Source organism: Trichoderma virens (genome assembly GCF_000170995.1).
Source record: "Trichoderma virens Gv29-8 chromosome Unknown TRIVIscaffold_92, whole genome shotgun sequence".
In the NCBI taxonomy this organism is placed as follows: Eukaryota; Fungi; Ascomycota; class Sordariomycetes; order Hypocreales; family Hypocreaceae; genus Trichoderma; species Trichoderma virens.
Genome location: NW_014013657.1, coordinates 566,192 through 586,352, shown reverse-complemented (window position 1 = coordinate 586,352; position 20,161 = coordinate 566,192). Strand labels below are relative to the sequence as shown.

At 52.9% G+C, this 20,161-nt stretch overlaps 6 protein-coding genes across 6 annotated transcripts; 4 read left to right on the top strand and 2 right to left on the bottom strand.

The window, feature by feature from the left end:
• Window positions 1–374: 374 nt before the first annotated feature.
• TRIVIDRAFT_232584 (uncharacterized protein) lies at window positions 375–1,572 on the top strand (the record flags this gene model as incomplete). Its single annotated transcript, XM_014094139.1, has 3 exons — window positions 375–506; window positions 745–1,126; window positions 1,238–1,572. 3 exons carry the CDS (start codon window positions 375–377, stop codon window positions 1,570–1,572), a joined length of 849 nt encoding a protein of 282 aa, XP_013949614.1.
• Window positions 1,573–2,057: 485 nt separating this feature from the next.
• On the top strand, window positions 2,058–4,773 carry TRIVIDRAFT_184819 (uncharacterized protein; the record flags this gene model as incomplete). The annotated part of the gene is made up of 6 exons (XM_014094138.1): window positions 2,058–2,538; window positions 2,593–2,824; window positions 2,888–3,943; window positions 4,030–4,189; window positions 4,314–4,374; window positions 4,434–4,773. 6 exons carry the CDS (start codon window positions 2,066–2,068, stop codon window positions 4,522–4,524), a joined length of 2,073 nt encoding a protein of 690 aa, XP_013949613.1.
• Window positions 4,774–8,410: 3,637 nt separating this feature from the next.
• TRIVIDRAFT_64683 (uncharacterized protein) lies at window positions 8,411–10,384 on the top strand (the record flags this gene model as incomplete). Its single annotated transcript, XM_014094137.1, has 2 exons — window positions 8,411–8,833; window positions 8,909–10,384. 2 exons carry the CDS (start codon window positions 8,411–8,413, stop codon window positions 10,382–10,384), a joined length of 1,899 nt encoding a protein of 632 aa, XP_013949612.1.
• A 529-nt stretch (window positions 10,385–10,913) lies between these two features.
• TRIVIDRAFT_211062 (uncharacterized protein) lies at window positions 10,914–13,692 on the bottom strand (the record flags this gene model as incomplete). Its single annotated transcript, XM_014094136.1, has 3 exons — window positions 10,914–13,349; window positions 13,491–13,573; window positions 13,659–13,692. 3 exons carry the CDS (start codon window positions 13,690–13,692, stop codon window positions 10,914–10,916), a joined length of 2,553 nt encoding a protein of 850 aa, XP_013949611.1.
• A 1,388-nt stretch (window positions 13,693–15,080) lies between these two features.
• TRIVIDRAFT_38765 (uncharacterized protein) lies at window positions 15,081–15,845 on the top strand (the record flags this gene model as incomplete). Its single annotated transcript, XM_014094135.1, has 2 exons — window positions 15,081–15,134; window positions 15,207–15,845. Coding segments are annotated over 2 exons (693 nt in total), but the record flags the coding sequence as incomplete, so codon positions are not given.
• Window positions 15,846–16,242: 397 nt separating this feature from the next.
• TRIVIDRAFT_39034 (uncharacterized protein) lies at window positions 16,243–17,543 on the bottom strand (the record flags this gene model as incomplete). The annotated part of the gene is made up of 2 exons (XM_014094134.1): window positions 16,243–17,342; window positions 17,402–17,543. The coding sequence occupies 2 exons, from the start codon at window positions 17,541–17,543 to the stop codon at window positions 16,243–16,245; spliced, it is 1,242 nt and encodes a 413-aa protein (XP_013949609.1).
• Window positions 17,544–20,161: the final 2,618 nt, after the last annotated feature.

Here is a 20,161-nt window from a genome sequence, read left to right as displayed (position 1 = left end):
CGCGGGCGGCGCTGCGGATCTCGCTCTTCTTTTTAGCTGACGGAGACCAAGTGGCCACTCACGACTGCTGTGGACGAACCACGCCTTGCAAGTACATGAACTACTTTACCTTATCTATACCGCGCAGAAGCCAATTTACCTTCTTTTAATTCCTTTTTCTGCTCCTCTTCTTGTCTCTGGGCTCGGGCGCAATGCTTCCATCCTCGCCACCATCTGGCTGTGCCGCCACTCTGAACTACAATCACGCAACCAAACCTTAGTTTAAATGCGCCGCTCTGCGCCCCCACAAGTGCTTGTGCTCATGTGCTGTGGCACTCAGTTCCAAGGAGTACTGCCGAGTCAAGTGAGACTGCACCCTAGTCGAGGTCGTGACCATGGCTTCTCGCCCTCAGGCCAACGAGCTTGACGCATCTGCCTCTGCGGTGGCATTGCCCAAGAAGACACTGTCAAGGGCTGACCTGCGTCGCCGTCAGTCGACAGACGAGCGGATTAATGACATTCTCGAGGTGAGACGAGGCCACCCTCTTTTTGGTTGAACCCTTTGCTTAAAGGCGGGCGCCTTTGTGCGTGTTTCCCCATCTTCGTGGTCCATCATCTCCTCCACCTCCATCACCGCCTGTTACCGAGTTTGAGGCGTCTGATAAGGATTGCGCTACTCGCTACAGCAATACCGCCTATTCTTCCGCTGTCGTTGATACACAGAATAAGAACATGTCGCTAACAGCAATCGTGACGACAATGCAGACAGCTCTACAGCGAGCAGAAACGATGGATCCCGCCTCCTTGAGTCTTCTTCAGAAAGGCTCTTCCCGCAATCCCTCCCCCAACTATGGAGCCTCCGGAGTGAGTCCAAGAGGGACTCCGCAAGGCTACCAGACCGTACCGGCGAGCGAGGATAGCGAAGCAACCCGTCCGAGAAAAGTTTCATATAGCGATACGGCGAAGAAGCCCGAGAACCATGCCAAGGGCCAGAACTCTCTGCGGCAGCGAAACGGAGTCTCCGGCTCGGAGGATACAAGAACACCAACAAAAACAAAGTCGACATGGACGAAGGAGACCTTTCGCAAGTTTCAGTCGCTTCAGTTGGAAAACAAGGGAAGCGTGGCTAGAGATCACCTGGCTCTCGGTATGTCGCATTCCTCACAGTGTCACAATACGGCGTGCAGCTGAGCTGCATGTCTCGGGGGGGAACCAATTAGCTGACCATTTGATTTTCTTTCTTTTTTTCTTTATCTAGAACGCACGTTTCTAGCATGGCTTAGAACCTCTCTCGCCTTCGCATCGATTGGCGTCGCCGTGACGCAGCTATTCCGCCTCAACACCGACAACGCCTCTGCCTCCGACTTCGACCACACAAGACTACAAAAGATGGGACGCCCATTGGGTGCGACATTCCTCGCCATTAGCATTGTGACTCTGCTTCTTGGCTGCAGACGGTATTTCCATGCCCAGGAATGGATCCTTCAGGGCAAGTTCCCGGCAAGCCGAGGGACCATCATCATCATGTCATTGGTGGCATTGGCGCTCATGATTTTGTCCTTGGTGGTGGTGATTGTCATACGCCCTTCATAGAGGCGCTGAGCAACTAAGGAATCGCCGGCTTTTAATTTTTGATTTTCCTTTGCCCCCCCTTTTTTTGGGATAAAGAATGGCTCACGGGCTTGGTACTTGTGATTTAAGGATAGCATGGGATAAAGCATGTGATAATGGATTTTGGTGTTTTGGTCTTTGCAGGGTAGATGTTTGGATCAAGCCTGCATCAGGTGCACATTTGCAATGGATAGAGGAAATCTCTTGACTGATAACTAATTGAATTCGGAAGAGAAAATCAAGGCAACTAGCCGTCTACAGAATATTGACATCGTACCCATTGATTCGTATCGAAGTTTGTGCACTTTCGAGTAAAATCGTGACATTGTACTGGTCGGCTTATCGATCAGAATCGGTGAGCTGTGGTAGGTCATTGCTTTGGTGGGGTTTTTAAGCTTTGTCACCAACCAGAGCTCATACACTTAACATTTGGAGCTGTCTCTCTCCCAACGGCCGCTCACTACAACATTTCGCGATGTCGCCCAAGGAACCAATAGACGTTCCCTCTTTTGCGTCGACTCAACTTGCGCTTCTGGATCAAGAGCTGCAGAGTGAGATCCAGGAAACAAGCTCTCTCGTCTCTAATCACAGCCCCACGGGTCTACAGCGAGCTGGCCTGGCCATAACGAATCTGACCATCTCTTCACAGAGGACAGGATTGGGAGGCAAGACGGTACTGGAACTGAGTCCTAATAGCGCAACGTCAAGCACGGGAGAATTGCCCGAACATGGCATCCGGACGGGGGACATTGTCCTGGTTGCAGAGCAGCCCGCGGGAAGCGCAAAGAAGAGGGAGGTTAAGGAGCTTGAGAGGAAGGGTGCCAGAGGCGTGGTGACGAAAGTGCAGAGGGCGGCTGTGAATGTTGCACTGGATGAAGGCAAAGATGAGGTTGTATTTGCGGGACGAGTCTGGATGGTGAAGCTGGCGGATGAGGTTACATATCGACGGTAATGAGAACGAGACTAAACGAAAGCCGAGAATGTTGAGCTGACAGCTACCAGCATGAACCAGACGATGGAGAAGCTACAGAAGATGGGAGAGGCAGAGTACTCGAGCTTTATCAGAGTGCTGTTTGGGCTTTCGAGTCCTTCGCCAGTGCCGCAAGATTTGACGGCAAGTGACGAAGTTGGAAATATCGAATGGATAGACCTGACATTGAACGATTCACAAAAGGATGCCATCCGGTTTGCCTTGGCCTCTCGGGAAGTGGCTCTCATTCATGGACCTCCTGGGGTAAGCTACGGCTGGCTGCTTTTTTTCTTTACGAGGTGCTTTGACGATGCTGATCGAGCTTAGACAGGCAAGACTCACACGCTGATAGAGCTGATTCTGCAAATGATCAAGCGTGATCAGAGAATATTAGTCTGCGGTCCGTCCAACATTTCTGTTGACAACATTGTAGAACGACTCTCTCCACACAAGATACCCATCCTCCGTTTGGGTCATCCTGCTAGGCTCCTGCCATCCGTTCTTAACCATTCTCTGGATGTTCTCACGCAAACCTCTGAGGCTGGGGCAATAGTCAAGGATGTCCGTGCTGAGATGGATGCAAAGCAGGCATCAATCAAGAAGACCAAGAGCGGCAAGGAGCGGAAAGCTATCTACACTGACTTAAAGGAGCTACGCAAGGAGTACCGGGAGAGAGAGAGGAGGTGTGTTAGCAATCTTGTTGGCGGCAGCAAGGTTGTCCTCGCAACGCTTCATGGAGCAGGAGGTTTCCAGCTGAGGAACGAGCAGTTTGACGTGGTCATCATTGACGAGGCCAGTCAGGCCCTGGAGGCACAATGTTGGGTTCCGTTGCTGTCGGCGAAGAAGGCCGTCTGTGCTGGAGACCATTTGCAGCTGCCACCGACGATCAAGTCTCTCAATTCAAAGGTCAAGGTAAAGAGTAAAGGCGGCGATGAGAATGCGGCGCCTGTCATCAGGGGCATGACTCTTGAGACAACTCTCTTTGACCGACTTCTGGCTCTTCATGGGCCGTCTATTAAGCGCATGCTTACAACGCAATATAGAATGCATGAGAAGATTATGCGCTTCCCGTCCGATGAGCTGTATGACTCGGAACTTATAGCGGCCGATGCGGTAAAAGCACGACTGCTCAAAGACTTGGAGTATGACGTTGAGAATAACGAAGACACGACAGAGCCGGTCATCTTCATCGATACCCAGGGGGGCGATTTCCCGGAGCGCAACGAAGATGACGATAAAGAGAACCCCAAAAAGGGGAGCCTCCACGGCGAGAGTAAGAGTAACGAGATGGAAGCGGCGCTGGTTCGCCTGCATGTGAAGCAGCTGGTCGAAGCCGGCGTTCGACCCGAGGACATCGCCGTCGTCACTCCTTACAATGCACAGGTACGTTTCTTGGGAGCTTGATCCCCTATACGAGCTACAAGATGAAGATGGATACGTGTTGGAATAATGCTGACTGGCGAGATCAGCTAGCTGCGCTTGCCTCGTTGAAGGAAAAGTTTCCGGGCATAGAACTTGGGAGTGTGGATGGCTTTCAGGGGCGTGAGAAGGAGGCTGTGATTGTGAGCCTTGTGCGAAGCAACCCTGACGGCGAGGTGGGCTTCCTGGGAGAGAAGCGACGACTTAACGGTAAGTCTTGCTTAAGCATGATGTTTCTTTTCTTTTTCTTTTCCTATATTTAGTTATTGCGAGCAAAGAGATGGATAAGCAAAGGGGAAAGCGAGAATTCACATGCTAATGACCCCAATTACAGTTGCCATGACACGCCCCAAGCGGTCATTAACCGTCATTGGAGACTCCGAGACGGTCAAGAGGTGCGTTCGACTGGGTTTTACTGCTCTACGAGAAAGATGCTGACTTTGCTTTTTTTCAGGGGGAGCAAGTTTTTGAAAAAGTGGATGGAATTTCTGGAAGAGAATGCCGATCTGAGGTATCCTGATGTTGCAGAGGTTAACCGAGAGTGAATGAAGAATTAGATTATACCCATCCCACTGGAAAGAATACGAAAAGGGATAAGCCGTTGATGGCTCGGAAATGATGCTCTCTACAGCCGCAGCATCATAATTCGGCACTCGATAGCTCTCTACTGACATGACGTGCTGCTGAGTAGTACATTCAAGGTCATGTCAAAAAAGGAGATTAGATAACCAAGGTGACATTGGACAACCGGCGCGGCGGTTACGTGTAGATAACTCGTACGCTGGATTAAGATTAGAGTTAATTTCACGTGGCTCATTTGTTTGCAATACGACGGCGGGCGGTGTTTTCCTGCTTCCGACGGACACTGGGCCTGTTTGCTGTCAAAATCTTGGATGGAGAAGACCCAAGCAGCTTTTTCATCCGAACATCCGGCCTGCGTGTAACCGTGCGTGCGTGCGCATGCTTCCTACCGCAGTCGTGGGTATGAGGTGGGATCTGGGAATAATCGATCATTCCAAGCAAGATTCGGGTGGCTCTCGTGCTAGGCGCGGGTTCTATGACTTGCTGGTATCCGAAATGACTGCGAACAGGGTTTCGGTAAATGATGCCCGACAGCTTCTAGCTTAAGCCGGTATTTTCTCGAGAATCGTGCCAATCGTTCCAAAGCCGGTGACATATCGTGTCGGTTAGCAGAAGTGTCCTCTCAGCAAGGGAACCTGGGCCCTGTCCGCCTGTCAACCTCAACAGAGCGAGGTTGGCAATATAAGCAACGCCAGCTATGTCCACATTTGTGAACAATTGGACGAACAAAAGATTCACGCCGCAATCTCAAGCTAGCATCTAGTAAGAGCATGGCCGCCGCGTGGTAGGGGAGATGAGCCACAGCCCTCCCTTGCATTCTTTCTAGAAAAGAGGCTCCAAGAGCACGCGGATCTGCGCATGAACCACACGCTTCAACCGCCCCCTGGTCCAGATCTCCAGAATGGCCTGAAACGATTGGGCAGCGCGACCAGTGCAACAGGGCTGGCTGCTACTTTATGCTTTGCATAGTGCTAAGTCGGATAGCGGCCCCGGCTCGGGTGTCCGCATGATCAAGGAAACAAGAAGGAAAAGGAAGAAGCAATGGGAAAACAGAGAAATGAAACGGGCTAACAAAAGAGACATTGGGGGCCATTATGCGGCTGCCAAGCACTTTGCTGAGTTGGGTTTCTGGAAACGCCAAAAAGGCAGAGCCAAACCCACCTGGAGATTTGTGGTCTGACAAGGGGCCTCGTTTTGCTTGGTCCCCGGGGAGGTTTTTGCTGTGATGGACCTCTCGCGCGAATTCAAGCACAAAACGGCCGGCGCCTCGGGCATCAACCGCTCGGAGCAGAGCCTCGAAGAAGGGATAGACGTCCGTTGGCAGCTGGTGGACACGAAGCAGGCATGCAATCTGGCACGGTAGCGCGGCTCATTTGGTCAGTTGTCACATCACCCTGGCGGCAATTTGTGAGTCGATTTGCTTACACGCTGGTGTTGTCCCGCTGTCCGCTGGTACCTGAACTGTATTTTAGTCCGTGGGCCGCTGGCTGGCCGGGCCGAGTACTTGCAGGTACCGTAAATAGCGCTCAACTCGTATTAGCAGCTGGTGGTAATGATAGGCAGAGGCGATGAAATTGAGCAGTGGCGGAGTTTGGAATGGAGTTTGAGGGCATCCGGAAATACTTGCAAGTTGTATCTTTTGCTGCCTTGGGTACCTGGAGGTGAGTACGAGCAGATTTGTAATCCCGCAAGGTGAAGCAAGGCACTTTTGTCATCTTTGGCAAGAACAGCTCTATCTAGCTCGGTGATTGTTTGCGCCTTCTGTGGTGAAGGGCATTATTGCAGTATTAGCAGCACCTTGTAGTTACAGGTAGGTACCTACCTGGGTTAGTACCTAAGCATCGGCAGAATAATACCACCTAACTGATTCACCACCGACATCGAAGCTTCCGCAGATCATCGTCTCTCATCTTCATTTCCTCCCAGCCTCTCCCTGCATTCCGAGTACTTACTTGTATCTTGTCATCTTTTGCTGATCCCGCTGGCAAGCCACAACGCACGCAACACCTCCACTAGTGGCAGCTTTAGCTCTGCTGGTCTCAATAGGCTGTCAATGATGCAGTCCCGTCGGCTTCAGCCGCCTACTAGTCCTTGCAGCTACTGAGCGACTACGAGTAACTGCTGGAACAGCTCGTTTGCTACCGCAAGCGCTATTGGAATCCCGGCGTCGTTCGTGTCTGGTCGCTTACAAGCATTCGTACGTGTACGAGTTCTTGTACCTGTAAAGCAAGGAGGCCTTGTCCAGCCGCCGACTTTGGCACCGACCAGTGCTTGTGCAAATCGCCATGCTGCCGCTCCAGGCTCCGCGACAGCGCACCGAATCTGCACCCGCCGCGAAGCCCCTTTCTTTGTCGTCGGAGTGCGGTCCAATCTCGAGGCCCCATGGACCCTCCCCTGCGAGAAACGTGGCCGGCATCTCTTGGCGGAGAGCCCTGCTGGGCAAAATGCACGCACCGGGGAATCATGAGTCGTTTCGAGCTGCTGCGGCCACGACTAGCCAGCCAGTCGAAATAGAGTCACCAGTCGTCATCGGATATGCATATGCAGTCTGCTAGTCTCGGCCATGAAGAGGCACTGCTCGCCGACCATTGATTCGCCTGCTGCATCTGCACATGTACGCTCGTGTGCCGCTTCTCGGCCGTTCCGTTGAAGCGCACTCCAATCCAATCCACGGCAGAGGGGGGGGGGGGGGGGGGGGGCCTGGCTATCGCTGCTGCATCATCCTTGGATCCGGTGAGGGCCATATTCCCACGCACGCGACTGCTTTGTGCTTGTGCTCCGTACTCCATACTCCGTAAAGTACGTACAAGCACGGTAGCGCAGCGTCCCAGCATCGCCGTATTGCATTACAGATTTTACGGCTGCTGGTACCAAGTGTACCCAAGATGCCATGTGCGTACTTGGACGGGCCCTGGTACGGAATTGCTACCCCAGTCCTCCGTAGAGGGAACCAAAGCGGCCGTCCTGATACCGGTGCTCCGTACTCCATACGCTTCATATCTTGGGTGGCTCTTTGACCACGGATAGCGCGTTTCTGACCTGCCCTTCCTGGGCGTTTCAAGCTATGCGCCTCGGCCTGCTTCGATCCCAATCCCTCGCTAGCTTGGCTGCAGCTCGGGGCCATCTGGGGGCTCCGTTAAAATACGGCCAGGGCGCCATCGTGTTTCATCCTCCGTCTTCCCAAGGCCTATTACACAAAGGAATTCGCCCCGGCCGTGGCCGCGAGCAATCGATCTCATTGCTGCTCCATACACCTTTGTGGCACTTCAACTTTTACAACTTTCTTATAGCGACTGGGCCATGGCGCCGTTGGCCAGATCGCACTGACGTTATTTCGTGTCCCTCGTTTTAATTGTGATATTTCCTTTTGATCTCTTGCCACTGCTGTTTCGTTCTGCCCCGCGGTTACCACACAGGGCGCTTCGACAAACGCCTGGACCAATTTATTCTCATCGCAACGCTGTAGCCTGGTAGACGAACCAAGAACCGAGGACTGAGAACGGCCTCTGCTCGAACCGACATGGTCAGCCAGCCTCACTGGCGCCAAACCTGACATTAACAGAAGACGGGGAATCCGAAGCTTCCATCATCTGGCCCGAGGGCTCCTGCCTGAGCAAACGACGACAAAGAAATTAAAAAAAAAAAAAAAACCAACTCTCGGGACCCACGGTTTCCTGCCGCCGTTGAAGCCTCTCACCGTCGTCATCCGTACTTTCTCTCCCAAACAATTCTCGACACTCATTCAACCTTATCTCTTCTCCTTTTTAAAAACTACCATCTATTTATTTTCCTTTTTCCTTTACTCTTTCTTCATTTCGTGTTATTTTCTCAACATCATTGCAAATAAAGATGCCCCGAACATCTTCAACACCGCTTTCTCCGCAAGGCATGCCCCGGTCATCAAGCGCTGCAGCCATCAACAACAACAACCCCAAAGTTCGCTCTCAGACCAGTTCTAGGATAATTCGGGCCCAAATCTCAAGCCCTATTCCCATACCAGATTCACTGGACAAGGAGCTGGCCATGAGACCACAAGAAGTTGGCTTTTCTGGGCACATACCTCAGCACGTTAACCTCGCCAACCCCTCCATGGACATCTCACGACCGTCAGCGGAGTACGCTCGCCGCCGCATCTCTTTCACACCTGAGCGATCTCGGTCAGTTCTCCGAACGGCACTTAGCAAAATATTCGGCCGCAAAAAGGGGCCCCGGCCCAAGACGGGCCTGGCTTCTGCAGGCTCAGAGGAGGATGGACAAAACCAGCATTACAGTGTAAGTGCATCCCTCACTTCGCTGGGAGAGTCGCAAACAACTCGCTGGAAGCAGTATATTGATGCAAGCAAACAGGATCTCGCCAACAATCCTGCCCCTGTTCAGAGCCCACCTCCGCAAGTGTCTGAATCCATTCCCATTTCTGAATATGATCGGGCGTTACGGTCCCATTCCGTTGGTCCCGAGGATGTGCTGGCCATCCGGAGTGCGCGCAGCCCAGTCAACACAGAGTACAGTGGCCACCACAGAAGGCGCACCGGAACCGGTAGTGATGCTCACCCGGCCAGTGCACGCTGGGTGAAGCCGACGGGATTGACTCCACGTCCTGCCAGCACTCAGGATTGGGGAAGCAGGCTGGTTGATGACAGCCATGACCCGGAAGAGATTGGCCGTGCCATTACTACAGGCCTTAAACGCCGGTCCAGGAGCCTGTCATTTATTCCTTTAGTCGACTCTACCCCCGCCCCTAGCATCACACGGCGCCGCAGCGACGAGATCCCTCGTGGATGGCGAGAAAGCTACGACCAAGATCCCACGTCCCCTCTATCATCAACGGCTCCAGATGGCGAGGATCGGGCCACCTTCATCAGCGACAAATCAGACGATGAGTCCAAGGCAGATGACGAGGCAGAGATGCCGGATGAAATCGACTCACCGGTAAAGCCCTTTACCTTTAGTAACATCCCGTACATGACAGAGTTTGCCGGCACGAGCATGAAAATCACAGACGCCGTCGGTCTTGAGACGCGGATTGGCCAAGTTGAAAATCGTTTAAGCCTGGTGGAGGGGCTTCTGACGCATGCCCGTCAAGCGTCTCCATTTTCTGGGTTGCCAGACGATGCCTCAGAAAAATTGGCGCCACCTGCACCTGTATGGTCGTCTACCTTCGCAACGGCGGTTCGTCCATCTTCTCATTCCTCTGCTCAGTTTTCTGGGACCTCTAGACTCTCGTTTGGCGAGATTCCGATCTATGCTCGATCAACAAGCCAACAAGCAACAAAGCAGCCCATGTTTGCTACCCCGGAGCGACCAGCGCTTGCGTCCAGCCTCCCTACAGGTTCCAATATGCTTTCCAAATCCCTGCCTACAGGATCATTCCTCATGGATCACGAAACTTACAATGCACTCCTAACAACAATGGAGAATGATCGCGCTGCTCGGATAGCATTAGAGGCGCAAGTAATGGAACTCAGCCGACAGGTTAGCCGCCTTTCCAAAGGCCTGTCTACCACTCGTGCAGCCCAAACGAAAGACGACGTTGCATCTCACCCCCTTGGGAAGACGTCCGTTTTGGATTTTGGGGACACCAGAGGAGGCTTGGTAACAAGGGATGGTGGCCTGAGTTATAAGAGAGATCACAATGAAGATTCTGGCATTGGTACCGAAGCTGGCGACAAAGAGGAGTACCCTGAATCATTTGCCACGCTGAGCGACGAAGGTCAAAATGCAGATTTACCATTCAGCACACCTAACGCAGCATTGTCGCTTTCTAAGCTCACAATGATGGGTGGCATCCCGGCATCTCAGCAAGCATTATCGCAGACCATCTAGATACCGCGGTGAAGCTGGATCGCGATGAAAGGAGAAACAAGAAAAAAAAAGACAAAAAACCAATTGCATTTGATGAATTCTTGCAACTGCTAGCGCTGTATTACTTTTGTATATTATACCCCATTCGTTCGATGTTGAATTCGTCTGGAGTTTTGTCTATAGCATTGTGCTTTGTGTGGCGCTGATAGGGTTGTGATTTTGGGATGGGCAAGGACTGGGACAAAATGAGGCCTCAGCCAAGGGTTGCACGCGAGACCATAGATAGAAGGATATGGCTCGACAGTTTTTGTTGAGAAAAATAAAGTATTTTGATTTTAATAGCACAAACAATTCTATGGTGATGTTTCTATGGGAAAGGGGTGTGGTCTAACTGACATGTCGTTCCCGACTTGATGTCAAATTGAAGCGAATATACGTCATGCTCTTCCCTTTTAACGCCAGATAAATCATTGGCCCTCGTTATTCATACCTGACCATGCCCATTGGAGTCTCTGGTTTCAATTTACCATCTGATAAGCCTGCCATTCCGTTAACCGTGGTGTAAGTCATCCCTGAGCCCCCAGCTGCCGACGAGAGCCATGGATTTTTCGTCTCCTGGAGCCAGGCGGTCGTCCTGCAGCGTATCGGCAAGGCACGTCCAAGGGTCACGGCCGCCACCCCACTTGAGGAGATTCTCCTTGAGGCGTTCGCCGTTGTCGCGGCCGATGGCGGCGCCGTCCTCGCCGGCGCGGAAGACGACGCGCCAGACACGCTCGGCGAGGACGCGGTCGAAGAGGTAGCTGTAGTAGGTGCTGCCGTAGCTGTGCAGGTGGCCGAAGAAGCCCTGCCAGCGAGTCTCGGGGGGATCACGGGGCCCGTGGGCGAAGCGGGCGTGGATGTCGTGGAAGGCGGCGGTGGAGTCGAAGCCCAGGGAGGCGGCGTCGGGGGCGTGGTAGGCCTGGTCGACCATGGCGAGGAGGATCTGGTGCTCGGTGTCGATGCCCTCGAAGCGCTTGGAGACGCGGATGCGCTCGGCGACGAGGTCGTAGGGCAGCGGCTGGTCCGTCTTCCAGTGGCGGGCGAAGAGGGAGAGCACGGTGCGGTCGGCAGCAAAGTGCTCCATGAGGGTGGAGGGGAGCTCGGCGAAGTCGGTTGCGCAGCGGGTGCCCGAGACGTTTTGGAACGAGGTGCGAGCCAGGATGGAGTGGATGGCGTGGCCCATCTCGTGGAAGAGCGTCTCGACGGAATAGAAGGACAGGAAAGCGGGCTCCTTGGCGTTGTCGTTCTTGGGGAAATCACAGACGAGGGCGATGGTGGGCAGCTGCTTCAGGGTGCCGTCATAAGACGACGTCTCCATGCCGTCGTTGGCGGCTTGCTCGGCGGATTCGAAAGCAGGCATGTTGGGCCCGTTGAGGTCGGAGCCAACTTCGTCAATCTCGTCAGGGAGGATCTCGCGGGAGCATCGAACGGTGAAGTGGGCCGGGTTGGGTGACTTTTGCGGCCTGTAGAAGAGATCGCAGTACAGGACGGCCACTTGGCCGCCATTGTCGGACACGACGTCGAGCCGCTTGACGTCGGGATGCCAAGTTTCGCCCGGGAGCGTCTCCCGCGGGACGAGACGGATGCCGTAGAGACGGTCGAAGAGACGTGACAGGCCCTGGATGACGGTACCGACGGAGAAGTATGCCGTCAAGTGATCGTCAAAGCGGACCCGAGACCGCATCTCGGCTCGAATCTTTTCCATGTAAAAGTCTCTGTCCCACGCTTGGAGAGTGGCGTCCTGCATGGCCAGCCGCTCCCGCTTCTTCTGCGTCAACTCGCTCAGCTCCTGCTGAATTATGGGAGCGTTGTGATCCCTCAGAGCAAGCAAAAACTGCATCACTGAAGCGGGCGACTTGGCCATCATGCGGTCCTTGAGCGCCATGTGTCCGTGGCTCTGGAAGCCGGCGAGATTCGCCAGCTCTGCCCGCAGCTTGAGCATCGTCTCCAGCAGCTTGATGGTCCGCCCGGATGCCCTCCGCTGGGCGAGATAGATTTCCTTGCGAGTCTCCTCGTCATACACGCTCTGCAGGGCGGCTGCGGCCTCGGAGCCGGTGGTGGGGACCGAAATGTTGGACCGAACCTTGAGCGCTGCGGCGAGGCCGGGATATAAGCCGTAGAAGCGATGCGACGGCAGCGTCACCTCCTTCCGCTCCGGCTCCATGCCCTGGACAAACGCCGAACCGACGTCGCTGATGCGTGAGGATAGCTCAACAAATCTGTCACGGGCCGTCTTGGGCAAGTTGACGGCAGACTTCATGAAGTCGAGCTTGAGCAGCTCTGCCACTGTCTTCTCCTCCTCGGACCAGGTCGAGGTAACCTCGGGACGGGACATGGCCTCTCCCAGCTGGTCGCTCAGCCCAGTCATGGTATTGAGCTGGTTCATGTACTGGTACACCATGGACCAGGCATCTGCCGCGGCCTGTTGAAAGCGCACGTCAGGGTGCGTCATGCGAACAAAGTCGGACATGTCGAGGACACGGCAGAGCAAATCGCTCAGCCGGTCGAGGTCCCGGACCAGCGATTGGTACTCGCGGGTTGTCGAAGCGGCGAGCACTCGGTGGACGATCCTCGTTGCCCTCTGCAGGTTCTTCTGTGCGAAGACGAGAAATCCTTCTGGGCTGGTCAGGTAGCGGTTCTTGAACAGCCCTTGGCTCTTCTTCAGGCTGAAGTTGGCAAACGTCCGGCCGGACGGGGCGTCGAACAGCTCGCGGAGTAGCGCATCGTCATGTCGAGAGCTTGTGAAGTGATCGGCCGGCAGTTTCGCAGAATCAGTCACCGGCGTCGCAGAGGCAGCAGCAGCAGAGGCGCTCGACTCCCATCGAATATGCGGCTTGGGCTTGATCACGCGACGACAGCATCGGGTGCAGACCCGGAGGCGGGAGCCCCCGGAGTTGAGCATTGCTAGTGTTGGGGATAAAGACGGAGGTTGGTGGCATGCGAAGAACTAAACGTCCTCATAGCATCATGCGCGGAATTCGAGGCAAGGGCGATCCCAATTGCAGTCGAAAGTGTGATAAAGAGGCAGAAAAAATCAAGGTGGGAACCGAAGTTCGGAGTTGCGACATGCGGTACCTTGAAGATGTACCTGCGCGATCCCGAAAGCCGATGTGTGCGGCCATCCAGCCTGGATTGGCTCAGGATGAAGCAGATCTAATGGACAAAGGGATTCTGATTGAGTTTATAGACATGTTTAAGAATTATACGGCATGTTAACATGTCAATAGCGGTATTTTTTCATTCCAAATGGACTTACTGGGGTCCATTTGTCGCATGCCAAGACCCCTCATTGTTCCGCGGAGGCAGTTCACTTACACGGAAGTGATCGCTGATCTCGTGCTCAGTTGTTGCCCAGGCCTCCACTCTCTACGATGTAAGCAATATTGACCAAGGTTATCAAGCTCTCGTAAGCAAAGAGAACCATTTCTACTGAGTTGGGCTGATGGCTTCTGCCGTACATGTTCTTCGTAACCAGACTGACGCAGTCTGTCGTGTCATTGGGGATGCTTTCATCATCTGTTCCCACCCCATAGATTTGGGTCTCCTGTAGATTAATTACAGTGCTTCCTTGGAAATTGGTTGCTTATGTATTTGATTTATCTGAGAACCGGCATCATCGGCCTCAATACATCGATGCTCAAATGCCATGGCGCTTTACCTATAAGTTCCTCTATGAGAATTGGCCAAATATCTTGCTAAAGCCACACCAGAATAGATGCCCTGACTGTGTTGAAGAAGAAAGAAAGAGTCCTCGAACAGAATAAAAAGAGACGAGCTATAAATGCGAGCTGTGAAACAGTATGTGAAATGACCGAGCAAGAACAACTGTCTGATTTAACTTCCCACTAATCAGATGACTATTTGCAAAGCTATCCCAGCAGCAAAACACCCAACGGCTAGGTATATATAACGGGTGGATTACGTATAATTCCCCTACTAACGTTCATGTTATGAATCATTCGACTCAGCAGGAGCTACTAGGGGGGGTCTGGATATGGAAAGTAGTGATGCAGTGGGGGAGAGCCGGGTCCTGACGAACGAATCCGTGTTTGATGTAATAGATAGGCTGGGAGACTCTCTTAAATATGGGTAATGGATGATACTTTGATTTTGGAAACTTGACATCTATGTGTATACGGTAATACAGCCATCTTTAATACAGGTTGATTTAGGGAAGACAGACAGTGTCACTAAATCTATTGGGCGCACTCTATCGGCTTCGCTTGGGTAATATTCATCACAACAATATGGCATGGGGAAATCAGCCAAATCACAAAGCAGGGACTGATACAGTATAAGCTGCCCAAAAAAAGGAGAGCTGAGTCTGAGAAAGAAAGGACAAGAGAGAGCATAAAAAAGGTGAGAGTTAATGATCAGCGTCCAATTGGCTCGTCGTCCAGCAGAAGCTCCCCAATTCGGCAACATCTCTGCCACTTAGCCGCCGGGGCCGGAATTTCTCAGGCGCCGCCCATCGGAATAGTGCGGGATTCTGGGCAAGATCGCATGAGCGTTTTCAAAAATACATCATCGAACTTCTCTCGACCACCAATTCGCCCTGCATCATGGCCGCAAGAGTGCTCCTGCAGCGGGTAGGCAATGCATCCAACATGTCGCTCGGCAGTACGTGTCAGCTAATTGAGTCGTGATTCAGCGCACCTTTGCGCCGTTGGCCGCTGCCGCCCTGGGTGGAATTGCTTTTTCGCCGGCGGTCGTCTTCGCCGAGGGCCCCAAGGTTTGTCCCATGGCCTCGCGTCTCCTTTTGTAAGACGACAAGCTTCTAATATGCGATACGAAAATAATACAGAGGAAACCAATCTACGATGAAGTCGAGCACCTCTCGCCCCTGCCCGTAGCGCCCTCACCACCGGCCATTCTCCCCAGCCAGCCCATCAACGACAATGCCGACGAAGAGCCAGCGTCCCGAGCCCCTACTCCCACAGACCGACTGGCCGTCCAGATTGGACGTGCGCGCCTGTTCCTCTACGACATTGCCGTTTGCGCCGAGAACAAGGTCAACCAGACCATGGACTCGGCCTTTGACCTGGAGCAGTCCTTCACCCGCACAATCGCCTCCCTGGCACCCCCTCGAGAGAGCGGCGAGAAGCTCATGCCCGGCGCAATCTACGTCCTCGTCGCCGCCATGGCCGGCAGCATCCTGACCCGGAACCGAAGTGTCGTGCTGCGCGCCACGCTGCCCTTTGCCCTCGGCGTCGGTGCCGGTTGGACGGTGCTCCCCATCACCATGCGCAACGTGTCCGACCTTGCCTGGAAGTACGAGCAAAAGTTCCCCGTCGTGGCTGAATCCCACATCAAGCTGCGCGAAGGCATCCAGAAGGGCATTCACTTTGCAAAGGTCCACAGGGAGGTGGGTGTACAATACGTCGACGACAAGGTCACCAACGTCCGCGAGGCGGTTGAGAACTGGGTTGCGCAGGGCAAATAAAGCAGGAGAGGGGTGAAAACATGTGTTAATTTTAAAAAGCGATTGTACCATCACATAGATATTTTTTTTTATACCTGTTCTACATCTCATTTTGTTCATATGAGAGCTTCAAAAAATGGGTCGAGACGAGGCAGAAAAGAAAAAAGAGGGGCCGTGGGCTGCATAAAATACATGAGAGATAGTAAACAGACGCATTTCAGAATTATTATTCAGACCTGGTTCATATTTCGAATGGCTCAACTATGTAAATTCGTGTCTATCATGGGTGGTGTGGTCGCCACGCGCAGGGCATCCCTCATGCTGCGTTAATTTCAAGAACCGCCTCCCTCCCAAACTCCGCCCGTGATGCATCCTTTATATCTTCCTCCTTTTGTCTAATATATTTCCTCTCCCCTTCTTATCCAACAGAAGCAATTGGCAATGGTTCAGGCTCTGACTGTGCTGTGGCTCCTCGCTCTGACAGCGCCTTTTTCTGTTGTGTTTTAACTCTTGCCTGTCCCGTCTGTCTGCCGGCGGCCAGGGCAGCGGCATTTGATTTGCCCTTTTTCGACTGCTTTACGGGTGGCTTGTCGAGTCCTCGCCTGACGTCCGCTTCTCGGGCTTGCTCCATAAACTCTTCATGGCCCAGCATCCTGCAAACATCTGAGTAGCTCTTGCTCTGGGTCAAGGGCTGGTGGAGCCCGGCTTTTCCAGGGACCATCTGGGCCAGGAGATATTTCGTGTTGCCGAATCGGTTCTCGACGTCCATGCATGTCTTGACATATTCCTTGACGACTTCTTCCCAGGGGGCAAGGCCTCCATCAGCCTGGGTCCTGAAGCAGCTGGGATTCTTTTCAGCGGATGTGGCAATCATGGCACCATCTGCGCCGAATTCCTCTGCTAGCTTTAGTCCTTCATCCTTGGATTCCACATCTCCATTCATCAAGCAAGCCACGCCAGCCTCGTGGCAAATCTCTGCAATCATGCGCAATTGGCCACGGATGGCACGCTCGCGGGGTCGCATTGGTGTTGTTCGGCAATGAACCGTGAGGCCTGTAATACCTGTGGCGACAAGTCTTCTAACAAGGGCTTCGGTCTCGGCCGGCGTCTCAAGAATGCGAATCTTGACGCTGATGCCGATTTCGAATTCAGGAGTGATGTTCTGGACTAATTTTTCCAGAATAGCAACCAGCTTGTCCGGAGTTCGCAATAGGGCAGCACCCATGCCTCCGCTTGTGCTGAAGGGTTTCGGGCATCCGGCGTTGACGTCTATGCCGGCAACATCCGCTGCGACCAGCCTTGCGGCTTCCAGTGCGCGATCCGGGTCTGAGGTTCCAATCTGAAAGATGAGCTTGCCCTTTTCCTTCTCGGGGTGAGTTGCGTAGATGATATTTTCCTTTGCATCCGGTGGCGGTTCTTTCTGGCCGTGGGAGGCCACTCTGAACCACTCGACTGTTTGTGTCGCCTCGTTATATCGCCTCGTTGTTCCAATCATTGCTCGATCGACTGTTTCCGGGCCTGGAATAACCATGTCAGAAACAAATCAATGCCACAAAAAGGCTTGCCTCTTTACTCACCCCACACAAGGTCAGCGCCGTACTTGAGCGCGAGCAGCCGAGAGGGAAGTTCTCCAGAGCGCACCATCGGCGCAAGAACGACCTTGCCGCGGTAATCGACGCCGCGGCGAGGAATCGGAACCATTTTGACCTCTGAAGCCATGATTCTGTTCAGCAACCTGAGCATGCCACGTTGGCGCAAGGCGCAAGAATGTTCTTGTTTGATTACAAAATCCAAAATCCAAAATCCAAAATGCTAACCACAGGTGGGATATTGCGACAAATGATTCAACTAGCGCTTATCGGCCATATCTCTTATCGATAACGGCATCTCCCATCGTTTAAAACTGGAGACTGCGCCGAAGTGGATCCGAACTCGGAGCCGGGCCCTTTGAAACCTGTTCCGCCTTTGACTGATTTGCCCTTCTAGTTTCAGCCACCTGTATGTCTGTGCGGGCGAGACCAAAATGTGGAAATGGGGAGGCAATATTCAGTCGCCAAATTACGAGTGTGCGCTCCTGGAATGCGCGATTCACCATGCAGCAACGATGGGAATGCACATAATCTTAAAAGTAGCTGGACGGGGTTGTGACACAGGCCATGGGTAGATGAATATTGGCTAAATTGCCGTTGATAAGGCCTGCAATATTAGGAGAAATTAAGGTCGCGTGACAATATTAACGGCAAACTTCAATTTGGCGGGGGCTGCATGTAGTAGATTGCTGCAGGTTGAGTGAGGTGGTATCCAAGGCTCGGCAGCGAGACAAGACTTCATACAGTAGGTACTACCTAGTAATGTACAGCCAAGGTACATAGTAAGAACTTGGCAGGCTGCCTCTTGTTAGGTGAGTGGGTTTGTAAGGTAGACACAGCTGATGGATGTGAAGAATAGTAGTAGATATTTTGGTTCCGGAATTAGTCAGGGCTATCCTATTCTGGTGGAGCAGACGTCGAGGCTGGACCCGGGAACAAAATAATAGAAACTATTTCAAGCATATTCCCCGACGGTGATACGATGTTTATTCGATTACCTGAGCCGTCTCATTCGTGATGTATGCGAGCCGCGTCTATTTTTGTCGCATGTGCCGAGAGGCGTCTGCTAGTCTCAGGTGTCAACCCACGTTTACGAGGTCCGATCTCGAGCGCACAAAGATTTTGGGGCTCGATTACCTCGTGTTTGCCGACGAGAGATCTTGATTCGTCGCCGCGGGCTGGCACGCTTTGGATGAAAAGGGCTGCAATATTCGTGGGTCAATTATCGATTATTTTTTACGAGCGCCTTTCGAGCCCCGGCATTCGACAAATCTTTTATTCGATCAATTTGACTCAGGATTTCGAAACATTGGAGGACGGGCAATTACAGCGAATATTTCGGCTCCATTCCTGGGCCTCCTTTGTGCTGCCTGCTGAGCTTTGTTTATTTTAGGGAAGAGTTCCGAATGTCGTAACAACGCAGAACAAAGATCTTTTATCACCATTCCTGGACTATCATCTGCTATCCTTACTACCCAGGCCGCTTTAAATTTAAGAACCGGATGCTCAGTAGCTAGCGTGGGGTGCTGAATAGTGACTCCCTTATTTTAAGGAGCGAGAACCAGGGAACGATATCGAGGGAAATAAACATTTGACGATATCAAGTAAAGTAGTACTAGTACCCAGTGCCAGCAGCAGTTAGTATGATGCGCCATCCTCCAATATTCGGTTTGAGGTTCTGGTGGTCAGGGCGTTAGTTTCAGGGATCCGTTCCCTATTGAGGCATCAATCCATTGATCCCGGCCCCAACAGGCGGTTCTGGCGCGCAGGGGATTAGGGGAGGTCCAACGTCAGAAGCGGCACGCAGACAAAGAGCATTGAATGGCGAGTGCCGTAGCGTTCATGCACGCCTCGGACATGAGAGTTGCAGTACCAACAGGTCAATAATATCCAATGCTATCAGAGGAGCTATTTATTGGCCTCAACTCGCCTGTTGACTTCAGCAAAAGGCTGCAAGCTCGGGGCTTAGCCCATGCAACCAGACACCTCTCGCAGCATGTGTGTCTAGTACCTACATCACCTGAAAGAAAAGGTACCAGTTAGCGACCGCCCAGAGCGAATTAGGCGCGCCGCCATGGGCCTGGTCCACTCTAGCCCCCGAGACTTCAGGGGCTTGGTTGGTGGGGGAGTGGTCACTGGGGTCGCTGGGAGGAGGAAAAGGGCCCAGTTGCTGCTACAGGTTCGACATACCTAGTAGGTAGCACAGAGTGAGTCCATCGTGGTGGGTTCGATGGTGTGGCGCTTGCATGAGGGATGAGGGGAAAATGATGAAGCACCGCAGCAAGAGTACGAGGCCATCCAATGTAAACAATAGGTGTTGAGCGCTGGAATACGAGCACCATTTAAACTCTTTCGTATCAACCGCCAGCCTGCTGCAAGAATAGGTCCTCGTACCCAGTAGGTTCAGTGCCTGGGCAGGGCACCTGCAGGCGCTCTCTCGCTTGGATGTACTCCCCAGGTACTGTACATTGTTAGTACCTACGGGACCTTACCTGCACACCCCTGGGTCTTTGTCTGTGATAAGGGTCTCCATCGCCAAAGGGCTGTGGGTTGCAAGCTGTGGTCTAGCCGTCTTGAATGCTCTGAAACTCCCTTGTCATTCCCTGGACATGCCGATCAAGTCCAATTGGATTCCCTCGTGACGACATAGCCAGCAAATCCCAATAATCTCTGTTGTACCTGCCTCGTCCGCGAGTACTAAACGGTACTGACATATGTAAAGGCGGACGAGGTACTACCTACCTAGGT